This window comes from Pavona decussata, unplaced genomic scaffold, assembly GCF_977016875.1.
Source record: "Pavona decussata unplaced genomic scaffold, jaPavDecu1.1 SCAFFOLD_87, whole genome shotgun sequence".
NCBI classification, from domain to species: domain Eukaryota; kingdom Metazoa; phylum Cnidaria; class Anthozoa; order Scleractinia; family Agariciidae; genus Pavona; species Pavona decussata.
Window position 1 is genome coordinate 2630742 of NW_028145504.1, and position 16759 is coordinate 2647500.

At 37.1% G+C, this 16759-nt stretch overlaps 3 protein-coding genes and 1 pseudogene across 4 annotated transcripts in view; all 4 read right to left on the bottom strand.

Moving 5' to 3' along the window:
- The window catches only part of LOC146474771 (major facilitator superfamily domain-containing protein 12-like), a 41969-nt gene that overhangs the window by 12038 nt on the left and 13172 nt on the right, over positions 1–16759 (bottom strand). The window lies entirely within an intron of this gene.
- On the bottom strand, positions 253–5430 carry LOC146474772 (major facilitator superfamily domain-containing protein 12-like). The gene is made up of 7 exons (XM_085116518.1): positions 5191–5430; positions 4578–4670; positions 4208–4300; positions 3520–3693; positions 2517–2614; positions 1712–1848; positions 253–1114 (listed from the first exon to the last, which is right to left on the bottom strand). The coding sequence occupies exons 1-7, from the start codon at positions 5296–5298 to the stop codon at positions 1059–1061; spliced, it is 759 nt and encodes a 252-aa protein (XP_084972644.1). The 5' UTR covers positions 5299–5430; the 3' UTR covers positions 253–1058.
- On the bottom strand, positions 5398–11128 carry LOC146474773 (major facilitator superfamily domain-containing protein 12-like). The gene is made up of 6 exons (XM_085116517.1): positions 11006–11128; positions 7783–8313; positions 7325–7433; positions 7115–7240; positions 6691–6751; positions 5398–5867 (listed from the first exon to the last, which is right to left on the bottom strand). Exons 2-6 carry the CDS (start codon positions 8301–8303, stop codon positions 5398–5400), a joined length of 1287 nt encoding a protein of 428 aa, XP_084972643.1. The 5' UTR covers positions 8304–8313; positions 11006–11128.
- Positions 12607–16759, bottom strand: part of LOC146474774 (uncharacterized) — a 14782-nt pseudogene continuing 10629 nt past the window's right edge. The window contains exons 9-12 of the transcript XR_014866124.1: positions 16428–16601; positions 16009–16106; positions 15240–15376; positions 12607–14410 (exon numbers count right to left, since the gene is read on the bottom strand). The product of XR_014866124.1 is annotated as an uncharacterized LOC146474774 (transcript). The remainder of the gene's footprint in view (positions 14411–15239; positions 15377–16008; positions 16107–16427; positions 16602–16759) is intronic.

The window sequence follows — 16759 nt, forward strand, 5'->3', positions numbered from 1 at the left end:
AGTTGAAAAGTTGGTTTTGGAGCATTGAAATTAGTTCCCACCACACTTCGTTTTTAAACCGCTCGTTCGTTTCAATCGCTCTCCAAAATTTTGCAATTTGTACTGTATTTCCTTTTATTAACGTTTGTTTAGAGAATAGAGTTATATCTGTAGGAGCAGTATTCACAGAATTATGAATTTTCAAATATTTTTACTTGGATCGCCAAATTGAACGAGTGAAAAATACCATGTAAGTAGCAGGCAACCCACAAGTTGTTCGTTCACACGATTTTAATTAATATTAAAATACAGTCTTAAATTCTTCACAAAAGGATAAATTGCTCTTATTCTACGTGTTTCAAGTTTAATACAGATACTTAAATCTTTCCCAAGAGGAAGCCGAAATCTTAGATGAATTAATTATCTCCTCAACAGAGCAAAACTGAGTGAACTTGTTTTAACATTAGGTTTTACGTTACTTTGCTCGCATTAAATAATAGACCATCAAGTTCGTACTAATTATAAAAACAAAAGTTTCCAGTTGGCGTAATAAACAATACAAAAACAAAAAGTTTAGTTTCTTCAAGTATTCTTCCTTTGAGCGGCCTCACTTTCTGAACAGCGGATGGCCTGGCCTCCGTTATTTCGAATAAATTAAAATCTCCAATGTTTTTGGAAAAAAGTGGTTTGTTGTTCACTAGGATCTTCTTCCCACAACAAATGTGAATCACCAGAAGACTCTGGGGACGAGAATGCATTGCATATGTATCAATATTGGAGGCAATTATGAAAGGCGACGACGTTTTTGGCAGCGTTTACCGCGCAAATTTAACAAATTGGATAAAGTGGTCAAAGCGGAGCAATTTGTAGCTGAATCTTCCTCTAGTTTAGGTCAGAAATGGACTTAATAAAACAACTTGAAAAATGCAAGGATGATCGCACAGCTAGTATTTTGATAAGATTGCCCAATATTTCGGTTAGCACAAAGTAACCTTCATAAGGAGCAAGAAAAGCTAAGAAACTTTAGTGGTTAAATCATAGACTCTAATGAAATTAAGACTGTTTTCTTTCCCAAGCCGTTAAAAGCGGGTGTCTGTGACTTCGTCAGTCTCCACGTTGACGTTTGTTTCAGGACCTGTAATTAAAGTTATAAAATAAAGGGGATCACAATATATAAAGTACAGCTCACAAAAGAAAGATCCGGCTCAAGGGTTTTTGGTGCTTAGACAAAATTTTGTTATTGGGTAAAATTTCCTTGAATGAGGTCACTGTTTTAACCCTTTTTATAACGAGGAAGCCCGAAGTCAACCCAAAGGAACATTCCAAAGAGAACTACAAGCATCGTTTAGAAATTTAGATCCTCTCATAACTAAAGGTACGATCAAAATTGGATTATTACTGTTAGTAGTTGGATTTTGTGCATAGGGTCAAAAAAGCCAATTTTGTCCCCTGAATAAATGGAAACATGCAGTGCCGCCTTACTCCACATCCTACCTCTTGAGACTTCTTAGTTATGAAGTGTAATTTAAAAAAGATAGCTAACGAGTTAAACGTCACTTGATTGCAATTACTTAATCTGAACGTGCCCCTGTCATTTCAGTACAAAAGTCCAATCAGGACTGATTTCTGATTTAAAGTATTCCAATACCTACTCTTTCACTATTTAACGCAATTACTACTTTGACCACAACTAGATGTATTTTCGGCCCTTCGGGTTGAAAGTAAACCTTACCGTGTCGCTTACAGGTCGTTTTAGAGGCTTGGAAAAGCAAAACAATCAACAAGCTCAGAGCAGCGAAAGAGCCTGGCACGAGTGAAAACACGTGACGTACATATTCACCACACTCCTTGCAGTCCTCAGATGTGTTACTACAAAGCAAAAATAAACGGAAAAAAAATAAGCTCTTGATTGGAAAAAGGTAAAGCCAAAGCAGGTGGAGGATTGTCAGTATTTAATTCATTCGGTAAACTACACAAGTTATGAATGAAAATTAAACGTTAAGTACGAAAATGTTTGTATATTGCACTTTTCTTTGTAGATATGTTGGCGACATACTACTCCTAATCAAACCTGACGCGGTCAATCTCATCCTAGACCTCTTTCACAAGTTTGACAAGAACATCCGCTTCACTTTTCATCTGTCTGAAAACACCACTTTCCACTTTCAACGTCTCAATTAACCTACCCCAAGACACCTTTACCTCCGCCCTCTGCCCCCTTAATCTACTTAAATTTGAACTTAAACAACTCAAAAAGATCATGTTTTAGAACAACTTCCATTAACGTATTGCAAACTAGCTAATTCGTCGGTTTTCACATAAACCCCTGAATTAAAGACCCCAGAGCAGATAACAACACCAAAGAAAAACTCCATAACCATTTGGCTTACTGTCCACAATGAATGGACATATTCGGATTATCTTTCATTCTCTATGATTTACGATAACATAGATTACGATATAAGTGAAGTCTTCTTATTACCAAAAATTTCTCCTTTTTCGTTGATTTTTTCTATAAAATCAACTAAAAAATTCACCTTCCTTCAGGAAACAAATTCTGTATGGTACTGATAAGTGCTCCATTAGATAGATATGACATCAAGCTCATGAAGCCAAATACGACACCAGATGTACCCTGAAAGAAACGAAAGCACAGCGAATTTGCCAGAAAAATGACTAGCATGAAAATATATAATAATAATAATAATAATAATAATAATAATAATAATAATAATAATAATAATAATAATAATAATAATAGTAGAAACAAGAGCTATTAAAACCTATTTACAATTCAATATTTAAAATTCATTTCGATTAAAAAAAGCGACTATTTCCAAGCACAACAGAGCTATTTTCAAGCACAATTTTAATAATAATAATTCTTTATTAAAATATTCCACACAAATTGCTATTTACAAGTTAAAAGTATACAAAAAAGAGCTATTAAAAACCTATTTACAATTCATAACAATAATGATAATAATAATAATAATAATAATAATAATAATAATAATAATAATAATAATAATAAAGGAAAACCGCAGTCATATAATTAAATTATTTTGAAAGTGAACATATGAAAATTCATACATTTAATTGAAATGCGGAAGAAAAAATGAATAAGTGAATGATCATTGCAGTTATGTACGCAACTTAAGCAGTTCCAAAAAGAAGCCTGAAAAAAAAAAAAAAAAATGAATTTTCTGGTACCCTTTGTCAGACCTGGCCTCTAAAATTTATACCAGTTTTCAGACACGGGAACAGCTTCACGAGGCCCTCTAAAGTTAAGATATATTCTAAGTATTTTTTTTAAGTAGTCGTCTATTGTTATGCCAACAAAAAAATTATTATAAAAAACAATAGTACGCATACTCAAAATTCTTTAATAAGAATTAAAAAGAAAAGTACGATGTTTCAGTCCAACAGATAAAAGTTAATAAAACTTTCGATTATGTGTTAGTCGATGATGATGTGTCGATGATGTGTTAGTCCATGGAACTTACAGTTGTCACCCGACGGATGAGCAATGGAACTCACCTTGTTTTCTCCAATAAGATCTACTGCGAAGCTCAGTGAATTAACAACCATGGACGAAAATCCAAATCCCAGCACCACAACGGCGGGGTAGGTCATGACGCTGTTGGACTGGGTGATGAAATAAAACCAGACTCCAGCACAAATCACGAGAAAGGACGCTGAGATGAAACACCACTGGAAATAGAAGATAATTTTTTTAGGTTAAGTCTTCGTATGTAAAAGAATTTAAGGGAAGGGGAACCCTTAAGTTTCTACGCACAGAATTGTCGTAACTTATAACGATGTTGAGATATATTTTGGGTAGGACCCGTTCGTTAATACAGTATATCAACGCCCATACCCCTGACTTGTGCACTTCTGGTTCTGAGCCAGTTTTGAGAGAAACAAAAGAGGGCAGAGATTTTATGATGTTAAAATTTTCAAGTGAGGGTCGGACATTTTTTTAAGCAATTTTCGGCCGTTTGCGTGAATTTACAAGCGACGAACACCTCATTTAGCTAACATTATAATTATTCAAAAATGTAACTGTAAACTTGACGCTTGACTCCACGTAGCGACTAACGACTTTTGATGTAACGTGTAGTTCTTAAGTTTCAAGATACCAAGAATAACAGATAATAAATTTTTGCCTCAATAGAATAAAATTTATTTTATCAGGTGTATTTTTCTCAGTTTCTAAAGTTGTTACCTTGCTCCCAATTTTTCCAACAAGCTTCTTTGTGATTACCGAGGATACCGATGCACTGATTAACATTATCAGTGAAAGATAAGCAATGGCTTCCTGTAAAACGAGACAGTGAAGTTTGTTTTTAGCTTTCATTACCATTAGTATATACATGTGGATCATCCATCCATACGTAGGTGGATTAAAGAATATATTTTATTTTGCCATCATACGCCTATTCAATCTTTTTATTTACCACCTTTTGATGTCTTTTAAGATCTGTAACTACACAGAGCCTCTAAGGCAAATTACAACGTTCATCATGTAGAATCTTTGTTTTTATCTCCTAACAAAAGAGATAAAAGGAAAAATAAAACATGTCTTTTGTACATACCTTTCCGAACGGCATTGTGTAAATTAGAAACAACGGCAGATAACCGTAGGAAGAACTCTGCACAATAATTGTACCCGTGAAGATTACTGCCACCTACAAAAAGAAAAAAAAATTCACTTCACTGTAGTAACTTTGAGGCCACCAACCCAAAAATCTACTGAGGCAGGAAGATGGCAACTCTCTTTGTTGTTCTTATACTAGTCTTTTTATTCAAGCTTTGAGGCTGAGATTGGCCTAAAAAGTTCAAGAACTTTTCAACAATATGTCTAGGATGGGATTAACGAACATCTTTATTGTTCCTACTTATTTTGGAAAGTGTCAATTTGGTGTAAGTAGATTTATTTGTATGATCCAATTAAGCTCGAAAAGGGAGAAAAACATGTCGCACGTAGGAACATCATATAATATGCCATATTCCTATCATTTGGGAGAGAACGTATATCGCTGTAGTTCTCCTGTTTTTTTTTTTTATGAGGTCCAGCTTACTGAAATAATTTTCCATGTTAGTTAAGCACACCTTTGAACGTTTTTGAAGACATTTTTAAGGGTCAAGTTTCCCCAATAAAGTAAGAATTTTCAATTAGGACTGAGATTGAGTAAAATGTGTTATTACTTTGTAAAAATGAGGATCCTTTAGCCAAGCTCTTGCTGTCTTTGGTTCAGTTGGCACTGAAACACCAGATTCAGGGTCACCAGAGCCAATGGAAGGTTTGCTGTTCATATTGATTTCTGACGATGAAGGACCACAATTAATGTTCAGTGAATCTGGGGTAGGGTTGATGCAAACCACTTTACGTGTGCGTCTGTCTCTGATCTTATCTCAATAACATGGTTTCAATTCTGCCTCATAAAAGTCAAGTCCTTTATTTTCAACACCGCTTGGTACTTGCGCACACGTTATTTCACCACAGGTCTCCGCATCATCCGTATTTATTGGTTGTTCACTTGTAGCGGTATCTTCAGCTCCTATTAGTCCGTAAATAATACTCCAAAGAACGCTTATTTTTCGCTCAGGTGGTAGTTGCTTGACTTCCTTCAACATTTGGTCATCATTCCGAGCTGGTGTTTCGGAGCAAGGAGGCACATTTTCTCCCATACTCCTGGTTGCAGAAGGAAATTCCTCGTTGGTCTTATTCCTTTCCTCTTCATCTATAGTAAACAGGGCGTTAATAAAGTGTTTTGCAAAACTCTTTTTCCGCGCAGGGTCCTCTCCATCGGTGACCGCTTTTCCGTTACCCTTAACGCTATCGATGAACCTGTTCCGAATTCTTTCCTTTGGGTAATGCACATCTAAAAAACAAGAAAGACAGGATTATTACTCCTAATTAACAAAGATTTTGGGTAAGATTTTTGGTTATAACAAATACAGACAACTGCTCGACGTCCTCACGTTGCCATTGTCAAGTTCAAATGTTAAGAGCCGTTAAACTCTCAAGCATATAAGTAACTGAGGACTTGTTTACTAAAAAATAGTTGCGCTCTTATCATGTCACGTGTTCAAGATGTTTTTCTGTTACATCATGTGGTGGCCGTTTACCTGGTTAACACTTTGTTCACTGTGCCTAAAAGATTTTTATATTTTTTTGGGAAAAGAAAGTATTCTCGTAAATGTCCGGATTCTTTCCGCTTGTCTTTGCAATAGCGATTCCAAACCTTTCTCTGCCTACAGAAGATATCTTTATTTCAACTGGGTAACTCACTCAGTAGCAAAGCTACTGCTATCAGCAAGGGACCTGTAAAGCCATTAATAATGAAAGTAGTGACATGAAATTGCAGGTAATCGAGCTACAATTTATTGGACCGTTTATTCATTTTAGCTATTATCGATATTTGTACAAAAAGTTTCGTCAATAGCCATTAGCTCATTAAACTTTAACTTAAATTGAAATAATTGCAACTTAGCTTTCACTAATTACATGCAATTGAGGGGAGCCGTGCTTACACAACTGCGCTAGTTGCGGCTATGCATGAAAGCCGCTATCGCGTCTGCTTGTACAGCTGCCGCAGGAAGAGTGTTCCACATTAATGCAGTTCTCATAAAAAATGAAACTTGCAAATGCTTTAAAAAAAGTGGCTGGATCTCAGTATTAAGTGGATTGATAAGCTAGCGTACCTATTCCTATGCAAGTCATCGGTTGTAGAAGGGAATGAGTTGGAATAAAAGAAGGTTTTCTCTGCAAGAGAAGAAAACAGAATGAAGTCAGAACAGTACGGTATGAAATAGCAGACAAAAATCAACAAGAATCGTGAAACAAATTAAGCGAAAAAAATTGGAAAGAAAGTTTTCTTTGTCCCTTTAGATCAATTTCTTTAATTTCGGTGCTTCGTGAGTTCTTTTTCAGCATAAGGCGTAAAATTCACTCAAGTTTATAATAATATTCACTGATTAAATCTTATCAACCGGTGTCTCGCTTTTCCCGATAATATTATCTTCTTTGGTTTTCTTGTGTTTGTTTGTCTGTTTAATTTGGCTTTTATTTAATTGTCACAGTTTGCACAGCAAAATGGGATCGAAACTACCACAATGTATTCCTTACCTTGACAACACTAGCATTAGTGGTGGTCGGTGTTCTCTTGTCAAGTTCACCAATGGGCTCTTTGGTCCCAAAGTGGAAAATTAGGAAAAATACCAGACTTATTCCCATCAAAACTAGGATCATCAACTGCAAAATAAAACAGAAGAATCATCGTTACTTTTAGGTTTACAAGTAATTTAGTCAATTCCGAAGGTAAAATCCATAAATTACCGTGAAATCCGTGGAGGTTTCTGATGAAAAATGATCGTTGCTGTCTTGTCCAAGAATTGCCCACGCCACAAGAAAGGTCCCAATACCACTCAGGAACGAAACGGCGACCCTTTAACAGAAAGAACGACATTCGGTGAATATTGACACATCTTTTTCGCCAAAAACTGAAACTGGTCCTTATAAACCGTCTGAACGGTCCAGAGGGGTATCGCCAGGGCGCTGGCTCCGTTCATTGCTACTTACATTTGGGTGTTGAATATTTAATGATTAGTCTTAAGACCACGCAAAATGGAGGCAATTTGGAAAATAAGTGTTCCAGAAGGAATTGAGCGAGGTAGTTCGATAGTTTAGAACGAATTAAGTGACTATATACTTTAGTTATTTGTTTGTTATAATATATTTGTGTATTTTAAGATATACTAACTGACATCAAATATATATTCACAACGGTAACAAACCTCCATGCGTTCAATTCAACAGCTTCGCCTTGATCTTTTGCAATGACAGAAATGATTGAAAGGTGACCAATTTCTATTAAGCTGAACGAAAATGACAAAATTATGTTCAGCATCGCGACGTATATCATTTTTTGCCACTCTCCACTATCTCTTGGACAAAGAAAACACGGGCTAAAGTACAGCGGTAGGACGATTACTCCTGCCAAAGTTCCAATCAAATGCCACGACTTCCTCCTTCCAAGCTTTCGTGATAGCAATGGGATGTTGATTTTATCTATCAAGTACGCGGCAAGTGCCGATGATGACGCCACCGTGATGAACCCGAACAGCATCAACCAGCCAGCGTTGGCTGCGGAGAGACCAAGTATCTTCATGAAGAAGACCAATCGAAATGAATAGAGGAGCTGAATGGTAATGTCATTCATCACGTGACCCACTCCACAGGAAAAGCGTTGGAGAAACGGCCTTCCAGATTTCAAGTCCGCTTCGGTGTTTCGACAGCATAATTTCGATGCTCTCATGCTTTGAAACCTGCGAATGAAATTCGAAAGAACTCAGATTTGGATTTGTTCACGAATAGTTCATACATCCTACATACAAGTAATGAGGTCACAAAAATTCAATTTTCGAAATATGGGATTCAATGAGCATTAAGAAAACGTCCACTCAGCAAACGCTAGCCCTTTGTCGTAATTTTCAGCTGGAATGTGAGCACTTTTTACGCTTTTTCAACTGTGCTAGCTAGCTCATGAAATCCCACGACGAGTTTCCAAAATTCCAACCTCGTTCTCAGGGTCCTGGCTCTTCCTTTGTAGAGAGAAGCCCTTAAGAACGAAGTTGGGCAAGTTATTATTTTCTTCTTTTAATTTGTTAGGTCAATATGTTTTCCGAAAACAACAGCGTTGTCTTACCTGAAAAAATCGGAGACTGGTCTCCGAGTAAAGTTCACGGAAGTTGGCAAACTATGCTTACTTCTACAGCACCTAAAGTTTGAGTGGTCAAATTGGCAGCCCATAAAGTATGATATTGCTTTAGAGCATTCTGAATTTATCTTGATTGGAGATAGACATTCCAGTTGTCTGGAGTGGACCACAGGAATTCGTCTAACGCCCATTTCAGACGCATACGTTTTCATAAGCCGAACTTAATTCAAATTAAGGTCGGCCCAAATCACGAAAATTCCGCCTTTTGATTCAGACGCCGAACTTAATTAGCCGAACTTAATTTACTTGAAGCAAAACCAATCAAAATGTTAGCGTTTTTTTTTTAATTTTTTATTCTTGTTATTTGAAATACGTTATAATAATTTATGCATTAGCTTCGGCTCATGAAAAGTTCGACGTCTGAATCAAAGCCGTTCCAAAGCCGAAATTCAAGGCTGAGCCAGGCGGAAAGAACGGCTGAGCCGTTCCAAATTGAAACAGCCGTTCTCAACTAATTCAGAAGCCGAACTTTTCATGTGCTTAATTCGAGGTATTAGGTTCGGCTCATGAAAAGTTCGGTGTCTGAACCAGGCCTTACCTTTTCACGTACGTGTTCAACAAGAATGCTAAGACTGGACTACAATATTGCCAATATTGTTGTTCATTAGAAAAAAGTGGTTAGAGCTAGCCTTTACTTGTGCCTTATACTAATACAAAGACTATTTGGATAGACTCATAGAGCTTGGAGAACGTGTGGAGCTTGTGGATACCTGTGGAAACTCTTAACTGGAAAACGAACACGCGGAATGCCGGCCATTTTTAGACTTTTAAGCATAACTAACGGATTTTCAGCAGTGTTGAATGGGATTCAAGAGTCATAAAATCGACCAAACGAAACGACGTTCCTGTTTTGTGGTGAGACAATCAATCATTGTATCCCTGTTTTATAACTATAAGTACCTTCAGGATTCGATTATGGATGGTGTATCCTTTTAATAGTAGAAATGTAAATAATCTTGTCGCTTTATTAAATAAGCTTACAGTCAAACAGTTAAGAAAGTGAGGTGAGCCCTTGGTCATTGACTAGATAAAAAAACATACTAATAACAGCACGTAGGGTACAAAGCTCTTTTTGTATTTTCGGATAAATTTAATTAACCCGTGATTGCTTGTGCGGTATGTGAACACGCTGTTTTTGTGTTTCAACTCTATAAATCGACACAGAAAGCTAGTAGATGTCTTGACGATGAGCCATTTATCTTTTGAAATATTTTTGGGATGTAGATAGCAAGAGTGTAATAGTTAATTTGGTGAGATTTGAAGTTTGTATAGTGCGTCATCAACTGTTATGACGGGCACTTAAAATATGTCGGCAAAATTTATCATGTAGATCGAGTCCCACGGTGGATCGGTTTCTAATATTTATTACTTTCAAAATTTGAAATAATTGCGTGGTATTGTAAAGGAACTGAAATATTAAATACCTGCCTTCGAGATTTGTCGTTGAGAGTAAAAAAACGTTTACGTTTGATGAGTGGATTGTTTTAGTTATGTGATATGCGTGACGGTAATCAAGACAGCGAGCCATGGAACTATTCAAAATACCCTGCACACTTTTTATTCTGGATGCTTCGCTTTTAGCGGGCCAAAAAAGGCACTTCGAGGGCGTGTAAAGGAAGGATTAAGGTTAGACTTCCCCTATAATTTTGCTCCAGAAAACATTTGCCGGGACAGATATATATAGGCCTCTGAAATCGGCCCTAATTTCAATTCGAAATCTAACCCTTGAAGTTCGCTGTCTATAACTAGTGAATTAGCGAATTAAAAATATGACTTGCGTCTTTATTTTTAGACTAAACGAGAAATAATACAAAGATTTACTTGCAGCCGTGACAGAAAAACGGGAGTAGTTATCGCTACTCTGTGCGAGGCCGCTTAAGATGCACGATTTTCCCGTTTTTCCGGGGGGCTGAATCAGGCGTGTAGCCGTAAATTCAACTTTTCTCAACTTTTCTAATTTTCAGAAAAACGAAAGAGCAGTGGAACTTTTAAATGTGATTTTTGAACATAGTTCACCCAAGCCAGAAAGCGAACATTTAGGTGAAATAAAATGAAATCTGAAATTTCCTCTCTGTCGTGGAATTTTTGATGTTTACAGTCAGTAGCTCTTAAAACGTATGCAGTATTGCCTTTCGTTATTCTAAAATGTACAACATAAGTCTGAAACAGCCTGAGCAACGATCCTCTTCAGATGAGATGAGAAGTTTTCGAAAAAGGGGATGAAATTAGAACACACTTACCTTTAGAAGAAATACCTAGTTTTTCGTGGAGTTTGTACCAATTGAGGTCGATTGACTGGCCCACAAGTGTGAGTTAAAGGTTGAATGAACAAGTTGCCAACTTAAACGAAATGAATCTCATGAATATAATGAAAGAAAGTTGTGGTCAGTTAATTTTAGCATAATCTTGGTAGGAACTGATAACTGAAGTCAAAGGTGTTACAGCTATTTTTATTTTCTTTTTTGTTTTATTGCTATTAAATGTTTATTTGCATGAAACAATCAATATCAGTCTTATTTAATCGCATTCGCAAAGTTGTAGGCTTAAGTTCATTAGGTATCGAAAGAAGTTGTTTGTTTTTTTAACTAAAATAAAATTGTCTGGTGAAATCAACTTGACTATTACTGCGAAATCTCGCAGTTGCAAAATAGTATAGTCTATGAACTTTAAGCAGCAATATAATAAGCTAAGTCACCTACCGGGGGAAGTCAGAAATCAACAGAATAGCAGCAGGTCGACTTCCTGTTTTCTCAGATTGTTCCCTAACAATCGATTAAGATTCCTTAGCTGTGGTTGAGTTTCCGAAAACGCTAGTTGCTCGTATTTCGCACTTTAAAGCGGATGTTTGTCCTACAAAAACAGCTAAAGAATTCGATTTTCAGTGCTAAGAAAGTTACAGCTGAGTGGTTTTGCTTTTTTGCCAAACATCCTTCAAGAGAGATGAGGGGTCTATAACTGAAGAGTTGAAAATTACAAGCAAGGACGTAAAATATGGCTCACGTTTGCAGTTTGTTTACTTGTGCTCTTCAAGAACAAACGATCCACTGATAAATTAATTACAGCTTATGGGTAAGAAAACGTGATGAATACTCAATTAAGGTCATACATTTAACCTTGTGTGTTTATGTCTTTTTTTGCCCAACCTCAATCAAGAGAGCAGAGAGGTCTATTTTTGGTAAAGGTTGTCGTTTGATAGATAACTAGGAGGAATGACGTAAAATAAGACAATTGTTCCACCAATAAATTAATCACAGCTTATGCGTAAGAAAACGTGATGAATACTCAATCAACCTTGTGTGTTTATGGATTTGTGGTTCCTCAGTTAAAACGACTCTGTTGCCCATTGAGTCGCCCAGCTGTTTTCTTAAAAAAAAAAAACAAAAAAAAAAAAAAACAAATGCCGCCTTGCTCCTTACTCCATCCACTTATACAAACACCCTCTTAGAAAAAAAAGGAATTTAAACTCCAAGGCTTCAACCATTCCCTCCCTTTTATTTTTCAAAGAAAATTAGTTCTAATTCGACAGCGCTCAGATGTGTTCTATTTCTCATTTTAGACATCCACCCTTCCAAACAATTAAAGAAGGCATTGTGTATTTATCCGCTGGGTAGAGTTTTTCGACAATGCACGCGATTTTAAGACATCCCTAATTTAAAAAAGTAGTGAGCTGAAATCGTTGATAGCGACAGCAGTAAGTGATCTACCTTTACGTAGAAGGGAAAGGTAGTTGTTTGACAAATGTATGACTAGCTTAACGGTGACAGCATTTGTAGCTCAAAGCAGCCAGCAGCCACATTCATGCAATAAGTAATAGAAAGTACTGCTCAGTTAAATTGGCTAAAGGAAGTGGTAACGCTTTATTGATTTCACGTACTTTACACATGGACTATGAGCTGTGGTCAAAAGTGAAATGTACTTTTTTGTATCTTGGTATATTTTCCACTGAAAAAGTACTATTGAACATACGTACGAAGATTATAGCTAAGTAATATCGGTCAGTCACTTGTTGGAAGCTAAAGTTTCGGTCACCTCTGTTCGCTGGCAATTAATGACGGAAGCTATAACAACAGAGCACTTCAGTCGCGCAATTCATACTTTCATCTTCGACTGCATTCAATGCCTCCAAATTAAGAGAGAACGATGCTGTAACCTGAAGATGTGCTTAGCTCTGATAAAAAAAAAAAAAACGTATAAATGATTCAATAATAGTTCGATTTTTCAACGACTCTAACTTCCGTTATTTCTTCAAACCGGAGACGGAAATCCACGCTGAAAACTAAGACCAGTTTCCACACAGTCGCATACGTATTCCATTTGCCACACTTATTCCGGCCGGCATCCATGCATGGTTTACTCCTTTAACTAATTTATGAGCTTCCAAACGGCTGTCGGTTTTTGTCAAAGACTTAAGAGAGCTAAACGGCTTATTAACAGGTAGCCGCAGGCCTTCACAGATAATTACAAGCACTGGAGCGACTCCAATGAAGGCTGAGCTTACTTTTAATTTGTTTGTGTTGTTCACTTGACTGTTTTGGGCAGCTTATGCATACAGAAATGTGACGCGTGCGAGCCTGTAGGCATTTATTTTCTCGTTTGTGAGTATGGTTGTTTGAGTTCCTTTATTATAAATTATCCTATTTTGGTGTCGGAGAAATAGCCACGCAGTTTAAACAACAAACTAAGAACACGTCGAGTCGCCCCCACTATAAGTCCCTACGTTAGACGTTCAGTATAGGGAGGATTTTTTAAGAGACCTTTAAGCAGCGAGGGCGACGACACATCTGAAAACGAAACCTGAAAATTGAATTCGCGTCCTTAGAACTAACTTGCATTCATTCCAACCAATTTTTAACTTGCGTAATGCGGCCTATTAACTAACCAAGAACTGAATTCGAAGGGGTAGCTTTCAAGTTCGAAAAGAGATTGGAAAATTCACCCTCGTGTGTTCACGTTCATTATAACAACTTAAATTTGGTCATTTCACGCTATTGTCCTGAAGATGACAAAACATGTACGAAAATGTATAACGCATGCGCAGGATCTTTTGTTTGCTAATTAAAACTATTGTTTCCTAAGGTTCTCGCTGCTTAGTTTAAATTCATTCTTTACAATTTAACAAACTCAACTTTAACGTTTTCTCAGTGGGTGTGTTAAACTTTGAACAGTTTTACAGTCAATCCACATCACGCGTGGTCATTATTTTTGAAATTTGAACGGAGTTTTGAAATTTACAAGTCAGTTTTGAACATCGCCAACGAGATTTCAGAGTTCCCTAGTTGATCGACAGTATAAAGCTATGAATTTTTCTTTACATTACAGTATTAAGTATTTCAAGAATAACAATTGTTTCCCAAGTATTTTGAATCTTTATTTCAGTTAATGCGTCTTTTTCGGAAAGATTTCCAGAGAAATGTTCAAGATTCCATTCAAATGCTGGACATAGGATTACAAAGAAGACTTCGAATGTTCATTTAATTCTCGGAAATACTGGTCACGCTTGACGTAGACTGACTTTAAAGTGTTTCCCAGCAAATGCTTTGTCAGAAAATGCATGTTAATGGTATAGCGTCGATGTTGCCATTTCTGGTTTTAACATCGGGTGTCTTCAGCTCCTTAGCAGTCCTCTCTGGCACCTTGTTTGAGTACTGCAACAAAATATATCGGACACTATTAAAGACAAAAAACTGCTGAAACTGGGCCCCACTTCAAGTTACGAAAGTCCCAGGACACCATAACAGGCCAGAAAACTATTCCTGTTTGTGTAGAAAGTATGTTCCCCAACCGAAATTACACTTTTATTGATTAATGTTTTGAAACACTTTTATAGAACATATTAGCTAATTAACTGTCATGAGAGCTGTTAGTCACTGTGTTTGAAATCATCGCTCAAATTAATAGCTTGTCTCACGATTGTGTAGCATAGGTGTTGTTCGCAACGTGAGAAAACATCGCTTTTGACCCCCCTCTCCCCCCCCCCCCCCCAAAAAAAAAAAACCGCTAATAGGAAAGGTATTAAAAGTCATGGGGACCTTCAAGAAGCGTCCCCAGATCTGAATAAAACCGGCGTTCAGTTTAAGGTTTACACGATATGCGTTGTCGACCTGACAGTATCGGAGAACAAATCCTGCGCGTATTTTGACACCGATTTACGATCGCTCTGTGTAGCGAAAAATCGGCTGGACTAATTTTTTTTTTCAGGTCGGACCGTCGTTCTCAAAGAAACCGCCAAGTCATGATCAGTTAAAATTTAGATTCAAAATCGGGTGTCTTAATAGGCGTACGATTTGCCCTCCGATACTGTTCGGCCGACAAAGTCACTGAGTCGACCCACAAATCGTAGCGTGTAAATGCGGGACACAAGAACTGCAAAGAATTTTCGCACATTTTCATCGATGGATTTACACATTATTAATCATATTATTGTAACCACGACGTGACCAACAATTTGAAATCGACGAAACTGGCAGACCTTACCTTTTCGGTTGAAAGTTGTTTGTGAACCTTGAAATGTTAGGACAATCAACAAACTGAGAGCAGCGAAAGAGCCTGGCACGAGTGAAAACACGTGACGTATATATTCACCACACTCCTCGCAGTCCTTAGATGTGTTACTGCAAAGAAAAACAAAACTAATTGTTAGCTCCTTAGAAAGAACTGGGATAGTATATTCTGGCAGAGTGGAATTTTCAACTTGGCAGCGCTCAGATAACTGTGTTAATTCTGTTGGCCTTTATCTCTTAACAAACAAACGGGAACGACATGCTTTAATAACCAAGTCTCTCTACATTTCAATATAAACCATCTATAACGATCATTCGGATAATCCGGTAAAAATTGCCATTGATCTCAATTTCGTCTGTTCCAAGCTCGTCAAAAATTATCCGATTCTTGACCGTCTCATTCGATGCGCCAGCATTAATTAAATACCGATTAGTCGCAGACCGGAATTTTTACCTAAACATGACTTGACCTGCTTGATTTCAAGAGTAAAAATCCAAGGTTCTCGTTCGAAACAGTGTCTTGAGACTATGTATTACATTTGAATGAAGCCTATCGAGGCCAGTCCTTTGGAGCGTTCTTTTGCTGAGTAAACTCTCCCTGAAAATGGAATGATTCTTTCCTGAGGGCTTTCTGGTAAGAAATAGGTTGAATTTGTTTTTGGTTGTCTCCCGGCCTTAAGACCTATTTGATTCATTTTCTAGGTTACAGTACATCCTGTCTTAAAGCAAAAGAAGCTGATTACCCTCCGTTAGGAAACAATTTCTGGATCACGATGACCAAGGAACCTACCGTAAACCGTGCCATCAAACCCATAACTGCAAATACGACTCCAGATGAGCTCTGACGGAAAAATGAGAAAGAAATATAGTATGAGAGTGTAAATTAAACGAGACAGTTCTCGTTCTTACATAAGAATGTATGATCATTTTTTCACAGACCTTCCATACGTTAGTGCAACTTTCTCTCATATACACAATAAACTACGGTGCGAGATATTAAGGGTTTTTTGCGTAATGTTACATTCAACAGTTGTTCTCATTTTACCTTAACGTAAGTTTACTTTCATGAGAATGAGCGAGAAAAGGGATACGAAACATTAATTGTTAATTAATGATTATTAATGATTAAATGCAGAAATTCAAAATCAGTGGCTGAACTTACCTTATTTTCTCCAATAAGATCTGCTGCGAAGCTAAGTGAATTAACAACCATGGATGAAAATCCAAATCCTAGTAACACAGCGGCGGGATAGGTCATGACGCTGTTGGACTGGGTGATGAGATAAAGCCAGCCTCCAGCACAGATCACGAGAAAGGCAGCTGAGATGAAACACCACTGAAAATAGAACGGGTTTTAGCTTGCAGAAAGGAAAATATAGAGGAAGTATTAAAGGAACTCTCAGACATTAGACCGTTGTTTAATTGAGTGTCGAAAGTAATTTTGTTTTATTGTTATCTGTGATTGGCTAGCAGAAGTCACACCACTTTCTCAAC